This window comes from Gavia stellata, chromosome 1 (genome assembly GCF_030936135.1).
Source record: "Gavia stellata isolate bGavSte3 chromosome 1, bGavSte3.hap2, whole genome shotgun sequence".
Classification (NCBI taxonomy): Eukaryota; Metazoa; Chordata; class Aves; order Gaviiformes; family Gaviidae; genus Gavia; species Gavia stellata.
In genome coordinates, this window is record NC_082594.1 from 101,787,217 (window position 1) to 101,797,984 (window position 10,768).

At 45.2% G+C, this 10,768-nt stretch overlaps 1 protein-coding gene across 1 annotated transcript; it reads right to left on the reverse strand.

Moving 5' to 3' along the window:
- Nucleotides 1-3,699: 3,699 nt before the first annotated feature.
- LOC104252650 (chloride intracellular channel protein 6) lies at nt 3,700-9,582 on the reverse strand. The gene is made up of 6 exons (XM_009816340.2): nt 9,544-9,582; nt 8,281-8,390; nt 7,730-7,855; nt 6,406-6,512; nt 5,257-5,438; nt 3,700-3,861 (listed from the first exon to the last, which is right to left on the reverse strand). Exons 2-6 carry the CDS (start codon nt 8,334-8,336, stop codon nt 3,700-3,702), a joined length of 633 nt encoding a protein of 210 aa, XP_009814642.2. The 5' UTR covers nt 8,337-8,390; nt 9,544-9,582.
- Nucleotides 9,583-10,768: the final 1,186 nt, after the last annotated feature.

The following is a 10,768-nucleotide window of genomic DNA, read 5'->3' on the forward strand; positions in this document are numbered from 1 at the left end:
AAATGTGTAGTGGATATGGATTCATTTACTGTGGGATTGTGCGGACACTTTGGCTTACCCCATCCCAGGACGAATGAAGTGACTTCAGTTTTCTGATATGCTGGGTCATTTCTATCACGTCTCTACCCACATTTTCTCTCAGTGTGGCCTGAAATATGCAAACACCAACCGTAACATGCTGGTTTAGGTAGCATCATGTGTGCCCAACAATCCATCAGGGAGGACTGGAGCCATGAACTTCTTTTGCATGAGTAAGAGGAGTAAGGAAACCACAAAACATTAGGTTTCAAAACTATCAGTGGCTACAAGCATTTAATCAAATATCCTTCCAAGCAATGTCAGATTTTAAGGAAAAAACCCACCTGTTTTCTGAGTGTTTGAGGCTTTTTTCCCTTCACCTGACACTACTGGAATGTGATTCTGATGAAGCCTTAGAAAAAGAGGACAGGGCGAGGGAGGTTAAATGAATGATCTGGAGGCAAAAAGAAGTTTCATGGTGTCTATAAACCATAAACATGGGCATAACACAAAGCAGTATGGTGTATCAGGCAGATATGGCTCTTGCCCTTTTCAGTCAGTAAGGTCAAACAGTGATGGGCTGCCACTGAGCCATGGCACACCAGTTCCTGAGCTGCAGCCAGCTCTGGATGCGGACACGAGTGCTGTGTTTGGGTTGGGAAAGCAGGCAGGGCCAGGCGATGGGGCAGTTGTTACTATGGGTCATGGGGAAGGAAGCCAGTGTGGGACCTTATGGAAGAGAAGGGTGAAATTTATTCTAAATGGCACGTATTTTACTCACTTTCAGTGTCCCATGGGTCATCTGCACCTAGACACCTGCCCAGGCAGTCTGTGTGTGAGGTGGCAGGCCAGTGCCACCAGCTGTGAAGTCCTGGCACAGCTCTTCTGTTCTTTGGTTCTTGGCTGATGAACATGAGCTCTCTTTTGGATGTGTCTTTTATACTGTCTAGGGATCTATCAGGGTCTTTAAGTCAAAGGCAAAATTCCCGCTTCCCGTTGTTCTGTTGTTTTCTTTATCAGGATGTTTTATGGCTCCCCTCCAGTTCCTCCTCATCTCTTTACCATAGCTTGAAGCTTCAAGTTTGTTCTTTGCCATCTTCCTATCAGGTCCTTTGAATTAATTTACTTCCACAGTGCCCTGTAGCGATTAACCTATTCCTTTTTTTAACCCTTGTTTTTCTGTTTCTTCTAGTGCTTTCACACGCACGTTTTCATTCATCTTCATCAACCTCAAGACTTGTGTTACAAATACTCTGACCTGTGCCAAAAAGCATTGCTTTCACCAACATCCAGGCACGATTTGGGGATAGGTACGGTTCTCCACAACCAGCATGGCCACCCTGTTTCCAGGAGGTAGAAAAGAGCCATATGGATGTGAACCACACATTGCTACATGCTTTCAGGCCCAGAGAATAGCCCAGGCTCTCTGTTATTTATTGATGATAAATAGCCATAACTGTATATATGGTGAGAAGTAAGAGAGGGCCAGGAGCAGGCTCATGCATTTGGATTGCTGCAAGAGCTGCTGAGCAGCGTGGACAGTCCCTGGCTGCTTTGTATCATCCCAAGTAGATCTCCCCAAGAACAAATGGTTACAAATGTGGCCAGCCCCAAACCAGCGTGGATGTGGGACAGTTTGTGCTAGGTGGCTCAGTGGTCAAGGATTATACCCTGGCACTTTGGTTTTTTATTCAGCAGTAACGGGCACAGCCAGTATGTATTGCTCCCAAGAAATCACTGCAGCTCTGTGACATACATGATTCTTCCAAAATCAAAGCTGGGTTAAATTTTGCCTCTTATTTCTTAAAATCCAGGCCACTGTTGCAATGCATCGTACCAGGAAATTACCAAGGAAATAAAGACAGAACACTGTTCAAATTACTTATTAATTTGTATATTTTCTATTTAAATTTGTAAGGCATATGAAAAGAGAATATAGATTTCATTTTTTAATATATTTTATATATGTATGTATGTATGTATTTGAAAATACAAAGTAACAGTTAGTAATATGTGATGAACGACTGCTCAGCTATCAAGCCCGATATGAGAGTTCACAATTGAGGATGGGAGGGGAAAGGTATTGTGTCTGTTTTCTCTAAAGGCAAACTAAAACTGCATATTGAACAATGCTTACAAATAATTGTGATGATAGCACATTTGCATCAGAACTGTGTAGTCTGTAAGACAAAGACACCGCAGACACAATATATGTGACACTGAATATTACTGTTAAGTAATGCTTTGTTAGAAAGCAAGCGCGTGTTTGACATGGACAAGGACGAATGACTAGTCTATAACAGTCTTTTTATGGATATAGGTGCTGCAAAGGCTGTTTTTAGCCATTTTCACATCTATTTTGTACCTACAGACAAAATCTACCAGAAGGAAACTTCCAGGTGACCCTATGACTAAAGCATTGCACCCTCTACTCCTGTGTTCTTGCTGAGGGCCTGCTCAGCAGAAAGCAGCTGTGGATGTCACCTTTTGTAATCCATACATCTCCAATAGTGCGCTCCCTGATGTCAGGCCAGAGGGTGTTTCTCACCAGTACTGGCTGCCTTGAACACAGACTGATGCAAGGCTGAAGGGGTTCATCTAATCCAGCCCCTGCGTAAGGCAGGAGGTAGGTCAATGTTGTTCCTGATAGATAGGCGTCTTGTCAGCTGTAAAGCTCTCAGCAATGAAGTCCTGCCCCGGAAAAGCCAATATGCTGGAGCTCAACCAGGAAAAGGAAGTACAGATGGACTATTTCTTTCTTAGACCCTCTCCTCCTCTTTGCTTTCCAAAGCCAAATGAGAGTCATGGAAGGATGACAGAGAGAGATCCTGTATCAGTAGGATCACCCATTTCTTCTGTCTATGGTGACAACCAATTCTCTCCCTCCTCCCTTGCCAAATATTTATTATCAGAGAGTCCATAGGCCAGTGACAGCCTGTGTTCCTCTCTTTGGGAGCACCGGGACGGAAGTTTGATGGGTTATGCAGCCCTGAGAGACGAGGAGGCAGGCATTTTTCTTTCTTTATTTTTAATTTCAAAGACTCATGCAAGGTGAAAAGGAGTTGTCCTTTGTTGACCTGCCCTGCAGGTCTCTAGCACAGAGGAGAGGGCTTCTGGCAAGTCAGGTGTGGTCCCACCTACAGGCTGGCCTCTCTCCTGGGTTAACCAGGGTGCTGCATGGGCACCGGCTGATGGCTTGCGGCCCTCCGAGGCTTGCAGAGAAGCAAACAGAAACCCTCCCAGTAATTGTGAAGTTTGGCAACAACTGTGAAACAGAGATCAGAGGCAGCAATAATGACAGGTTAAATGTGTGTTAGAAACAGGGCTATTTCTTCTCAAAATCCAGCAATTTAGCATAAGTCACTAGTCTGTAATATTGCTATAATTGTGTGACCTACACTGTTTCCCTAACTTCAACAAATGCTTTAACATTGACTGATGCCTTTAACTTGCAATGCACAACAGACATTCATGTGTGCAGACATCTGTACAGACACACAAACATATACATATATAATTTAAGAATGAGCAAATAATGCTATACAATCATTATAAAAGAAGGATTGGCCAATAGCAGAACTTAAAATTACACTGCAGAATGTATGCTGGCTTTTGTTTTTTCCATCTTGGCTGGTGCCCATCTAAATCTCAGAAGTAATAAAGAATGGAGGCATCTTCTGTTTACTTCATTCTCTTTGCAACATCCAAATAGGCATACTCAATTTCTTGATCAGCAGGACAGGTGTTTGTAAATTCATCTCTTGCATATGCGTTGTTCAAGTATCTTGAAATCCCTGTCATTTCAGGTGGAAAATCAAAATTTCTATATTTTTTTGCAACAACCTTTTAGGAAAAGAAAAAAGAAAAATATCATTACACACATGATCTGCAAAAAAACCCCAATCTACTCTTTATGAACATTTTTAATTTTCAATGTGTAAGTCTGTCGTTATATGCAACATAAAGGGAAAGGAGAAAGAAAGACAAAAAAACCCCAGAAGACATGGGTAAGCTACCTAACAAGCTAATTCACTTAAAAGGATTTATTTGGTATTAATATTCTGCTAGAGCTATGCAGAGCTATGTGGACCAGTAGACCACACCTGGAAGAGATGCAGCTTAAAACAGCAAAGGAGCTAGCATAAACCAGATTTAACAGAATAATCTTACAGGGCCCACACTTGGATACTTTCACTGAAACAGAAAGGAAAAACTTGAATTAGAATACTAAATTTCAAATGGCTAGGGAAAACAACTACTGGCCAATACCTAATCCCTCCCTGTTGGCTGGCAAGGATGGTGTGACATTCATCCTCCATCATCCTTCAGACATTCACCTGACTTAAGGTGATTCTCCCTGTATTGGCTCTGCTGAGCCCTGCTACCTCTTGCGCTCCGCTGTGCCTCAGCTTTGCGTGGGCATGGGAAAGGGCTCATTCCCTTGCTGCTCTCTCTGGAATAGGTTCAACCACGACATCTCTGGGGAAAGTTTTCACTCGTGGAGGTGTCAGAAAGCAATTCAACCCACTCCCTCTCTGCCAATATGGTACTCAAAAAGGGAACTTTCTGAAGTGACCTTGTTTGTTTGAAAACCAGATGAATTTCCAGTGTGGCCATTTCTCTTCCAGAGAGAGCCTGGTTGGCTGCAGAGTAGGCCAGGGACAGGCTGTGACAACACCCAGACATCTTGGTCACCAGGACTGTTAGGTGTGTGTGGATGCTCCACAGCCCTGCAAAAAGAGGCTGGGAGCCTTGACTGGAAGGCAGTGGGTGGTGGCTACCCTGCCAGCATTATCGGTACTAGTGATGATATTCAGCAAAGCAAGATGTTTTTATTAAAGGAAGGAGAGACAGGTGCAAATTTCAGCTTTTGCTGGCTTCTTGAATTAGCATGGACAAAATCATTTGATCTTACTGGTCCATAGCACTTTGCACGTGAAATGCACATGAAAACACTTCTCAACAGCACTGAATATAGCACTCATTTAATACTTGTGAGAGACTTAGCAAGTGCAGTCACAGCCCAGATACAAAACCAGATATTCGAACTCCAGAGTCATCAATTGGAGGATCTGCCTAACTGTGCTGTAATGAAATGGCCTTGTTCATTAGCATTCAGTGCCTGTATACAGCTACTGTGTGGCCTCAGAACAGATAAAGGATACCTCTGCCTTTTAGAAAAGGACTTGAGCTTCTGTGTCACCCATCTCTTCAGGAAGCTAAAAAACAAATGCAAACCTTGATTATATGGAGCTTTGGTAGGAGGTTGCAATCCGCTAAGGTGAGCTCATCTCCATCCAGGAATTTCCGGCTGGAAACAGTGATCTCCTCGGTGCTGTAAGCATCAATTTCATCGGGCAAGGGGCTATTTAAATAGTTGTCCAGCTTCCTCAGGGCTTTAAGCAAAGATTTTTCCAAATCTAGGTTAAGATAATAAAAAGGTCATTCAAGCCTGTACCAAGGTCTCTCTGACACCAAGCAGAAAGGCGACTTCTGCATCCTGTCTCCTGGCACCAACCCAGCTCGCAGACACCCGGCCATGCCAACTCCTGCAATTCCTTTATCCTAAGCTTAAAACTTAATGCTGGGATAAGAGCTCTAAGTAGCTAAAGGGGGTTCTGAGAAAAACCAGACTGGGGCTCTGTTACCAGAAATGGCACCTCAAACACCTCTACAGGGTGTGCTTTTGCAGGCTCTGCCTTCACATTGATTCTCGCCTTGGGAGCCACAGGGCAAGCGCGTGCCCACAGGCAGGACAGCAAGGCTGGGAACGACGACAGCAACCCCCTGGGATGCTGCTTTGGGGTGTAGAGGAAACCGGACCGTGAATCCTGTGCTTTCAGCTGAGCGCTCGGGAGTGGGGTCGGGACAGCAGGGGCTGGCAAAGGTTGGCTGGGGTTTTTGTGGGCTGGTGGTGCCCGTGTGCTGCTGTGCAGAGGGGAGGACCTAACAGCAAAGAGAACAGGGCTGAGAGCTGGAGGACAGAGATGAGTTAATGCAAGGTGGTAGTAAGGGTAGTGCTCTAGAGAGATGGGCTAGAGTCCGCATTATTTACAGAAATAGAGTAGAAAGGTAAGGTCTCCAAGCGGGCTGTGCTTTTAGCAGAGCTGTGGGGAAGATGCAGTGTTACGGGCTTGAGAGCTGAAGAAATGAGGAGGAGCTGGAGTTGGTACTTCCATGCTGACAGTGGTATCTGCGTAAACTAACTTTGGGAATCCTCAAATAAAAGAGTGAATAGGCACAGATTTCCACAGCCTTTATGCTCTTGAAAACGACTGTTTAACCTAAGCTGTAAACAGGATATTTTCAAGCACAGTGTGCTAGAATTGTACAGCTCTAATTTCTTCCAGTAACTAACAAGGCTGACGAAAGGATTGCAGCACATACTTTCATTGGCATCTTTTCTTGGGTTCTTTATGAATGCAGAGAATTTTGCAAACACATCATTTCCTGCAGAGTTTGACTCGGGGTGGTTTGGTGCAAGTTTGGGATACCTGAGGAGTTAAAAGAAACAAAAAGAAGTTACACAACTAGCCTTTATTTTCATGTCCACTAATTATTTAATATACATTATTTACACTGCAGCATCACAATATATGGCCACATAGGACTCTCAAAGGGAACCGTCCTGAACTAAAAATCACTTAGCAAGTGCAAATTTAAACCATAGTTGAACCATGTGGATGACCTCCTTTTCCTGAGGGAGATGAGAAATGACTGTTCACGCTGCAAATACTGCCCAAACAGCCCAGTGCCTCTCCCGGGCCTCCTCCGCTGGAGGTGAGGCTGCGTGGAGCATGGCCCCTGCCATGAGGAGGAGCAGAGGGAAAGTCCCCATTCGCAATAGCTGCTGCTCCTCCCAGCCTCCTCGCCTGGCCCGCTCATGCATGAGCAAGCTCAGAGCAGCCAGTCCAGCAGCTGTGGTTGCCAGGGGCAGATAGGAAGGGAAAAGTGGAGGGGAGCAGCTGCTTGCCTAGTTTAAGTCAGGTTCGGCTGCCTGAGAAGGGGGTGCTGCGGAGGGGACTGCTGTCCCAGGGGAGAGAAGGTGTGTGGGTGGGGAACACCATGCTGCTGATGGTGGGACAGCAGGGTTTGGGGAGAGGTGGGAAGAGCTGCTGGGGTGGGGGAGGACAAGTCCGAAACTCAGATCCCACTGTGTGCTAAGATGGGCCCACCCAGCCACTTAAAATGAGCCCCAGCACGTCTGCCATGTGGGAGGGTTTCACTGCCCTTTTCTTCCAACTGCCTGCTCCCAGTGAGCGTAATTATTTGTATAGTGTGAAGAGGGAAACCTCAAACAAACACAAGTGGAGTAAAAGAGGTCAGGTTTCTGCAGTGGCATGCAGGCTTCTGCACATGCTTGCTGCAGCGAGTGGATTTTGTGCCTTGGGAATGACTGCGGTGGCACAGCAGTCAACTTGCGGCAAAGGCGAGGGCAGCAGGAGGAGCGCAGCCGGCATCTTGGGGCCACCCCAGGGACACCCCCTGCACGGTGCCGGGCTTCAGCGCTGTTTCACGCCAGTCAAAGTTACCCCTCTGTGCAAGCTCCGCCGTGGCGGCCGGACCAGCTCCCCCGAGCCTCCCACTCACAATTATAACACATGCAGCTCATTGAGGGTCTGACCTGCCAAAACCAAGGGGGTTTGGTCACTGACCCCCATCAAGGGCCGTGAGGGGCTAAAAGCAAGAGAAGCGGCCAGGAATACGGTACCGGGGCGGCGCTAGCTTTTCTTCCAAGAACTCCTCGATCTTATTGACATCGGTTTTCACTTCGCCATCAAATGTCATGAAGGGGGGGTTTGTTCCCGGGGCGAGGTTCTGCAGGTCAGCAGGCTTTCTAATGGGAGGAAGGAGATGGGGTTAATGACAACAGGAACCACATTTGCAATTTCTACACTTAATTGCAACAAACTGCTTCACCTTTAAAATAGCAGGCTGCTCTACATCTTTCTTACAAAATAAAACTTAGCCAGCGGCCTCACACCGGTGCTGTAAGAACTGGCTAGCCCGTATCTGAATGTGCTCTGAAATGCTTAAAAAACCCCCAAAAACTTCTGTGTTACATTACAGAGACCTACTGCAAAACAGATTAAAATCTCAACTGCTTCAAAGGAATTAGTCCTAAAGAGGAATCAGGCATCCAGACTGGTAATGTAATGCCAAGCCACGGTATGCATTTCAAATCTATCAAGAGAGTCACCCTTTAAAATCACCACTTTGGAAAAGTTGTTCGGAAAAGGATAACTCTGGTTACAATCTCACCTTTTCAAATCCACGGTTGTGACATTAAATATGACACCTTTTAGCCACAGAATCATAAAGAGACGCTGAGAGAACGGGCAATTTCCAATACTTTCCCCATCACTACCAGCCTACAATTAAAAAAAAAAAAAGGTAAGATGCAGTAGGAAAGCAGAAGACCCAGATCTGCTACGAGTACATACAGCATGTTGCTCATCTCTACTAATACATCTTTTCAGGCAAAGCTTCTTCATATCCTTCTCCAAACATGCACATAGATATGATGAAGAATCCTGTCATCTTGGAGACGTAGTTTTTCATTAAAATGCATAATGAATAGTGCCATAAGTTAGAAAACAAAATTTAAATCACAGCAGTCCTTCCAAAGGAAATAGTCTCCACCTCATTTGCCTATGCGAACATAAATCTACCTAAGTCACTGCAAGATTAAAACAAGTTAAATCAGTTTATGATCACAGGAAACAAATAGAGAAAGATTTACCAGCATAAATTGAGATGTAACGTCTAAAGCACTTAAGGGAATAAACAGAATTAATCAAATAATTAAGAATTTCAAAGTAAACAATTGTGTGGGCCCCAGAGAAGGAGGGAAGTTCAGTGGTAGCCTTGCTCCAGCTGAACCCATCCGCCTCTGCATTTTGCTGAACTGAGGACTAATGAAGCACAAGTGCCACATCCCCCTGGCTAATCCCTCCTCATTATAGACCCAAGGCTCCCACTTTTAAGACTGAAGTGTAGCTGTATCCAAGTCATGTAACCTCTCTTTCTGTGTGCCCCTGTAATGACGGTCTTTCCTTTCTAGCTAAACGAATCATCAGGTGTCAGTGTAAAGCACAAGAGGTGCAACTCACTATACATGTGGCCACAGAAGTGTTGTTCTCATGTACTTTGTACTGCATTTTGTTAAGAGGCTTCGTTAAAATGAGGCAAAGTCTTGCATAGTTGCTATTGGTTAAGTTAGGCTTCAGACAACATTGTTGGAAGAGATCAGTGGTCTAATCTTCAAGCCCTTCATATGATTCTCCTAAAGTGCAGTTTTAAAACAGATTAAATGTAAGGGCGCAGAAGTGAAAAAACAGGTGTATCATTTAGTTAATAGGTTAGTTCATTAAGGTTTGCAGACCTTATAACCAAACAACACACATTAATGAAACCAGTTCTGCTTGCTCTTTCACCTTCCTCAACGCTATCAAATGAATCTCAAATACAGTAAAAAGTTCTCCATAAACAAACATTGCCATTGGATTGCTTTACAATGCTCACCTTCACAAAGAGCTCTATGTCTGGAAACGAGCACCTGGTCTGGAGCAGACAGGTTTCTGCCATGGAGCTCGAGGGACACATGGCGAGGGATGCTCCTGCGGCTTGATAAACCGTCTAATTCTCCCTATCAACCCGAAGGATTCTCCTCTGATAACCCTCTGCTGCCTTCTGCCTCTGGTACTGCGACAACCACTGGCTTTCTTGGTAGTGAAACCCAGACTAGCCTATTGCCTTAAACACTGCCAGGGGATGAAAACTTTAAGAAATGCTAGAACAGCTGGATTGCTATGTTAGAAAAGTCTTGTTTCGTAGGTGGCAAAATGAAAGCTGGTCAAAAGCTGCTATTGTATTTTTCCTCCTACTCAGAGCACTGCTTTCCAGTGCTGTACAGTTTACAGCAACAAGAAGATAGAAAACTACTCTGTATTTTGTAAAAATGGGATTACAAATGCTGCTAGCATGTGCTTAAAATAGAGCTGAATACATGACACCACCATTTTGTTTCATCCTGCCTCTTATGTCAAGTTTTACCCACCCCCCCCAAGGAAAAAGGGGGGTGAAGGGTATTACTGTGACTACTCGGTGCCAGCAATGGGCACCCCCATCCTCTGCCGGGCTGCACTGAGGGGAGAAGCAGCAGCCAGGGGACATCGTTTCGGACGTGTCGTGTCCGGAGGAGGCAGGCAGGTATGTCTGGCAATGAGTCGGCTTCTGCCGGCTCCTTTCCAGCTGCCCCTCACTCCTTGGCAGCGGAGGTGCTGCTGCAACTGCTTCCCAGCCCGCTGCCCTCACGCAAGCTGTGCTGCCAACAGCTAGCTGTTCACCGGAGATGGGCTCTCAGGGAAACCCCTTGGGCCGGACACTGAGGGGACAGCAGCCCAACCTGGTACCAACCTGTGCTTTGGTGTCTTAAACAGTTTATTATAGAGGAATTTCAACCATCAAGCTAAGTCAGTGAAGAAATAATAGTACAGTAACAGATTGCTATGGTCTGGGGGAAGAAAGAACAAGTGTCCAGAAAAACAGTTCCTACAACTGATTTGATATTTTCATTCAGCCTTTGACAGGAAAAAATAAGTTATCTCAGCAGGGTTCATGTACCATTTGGAGAACATTCCAGTAGCTCTGTGGTCAAGAGGAGCTATGTGATCAAGAGTGACAGCAGGGTGAACTTTTCCTGAACAATTACTATCTTCTACTGGGCATCAAATACTAACATTTTGGC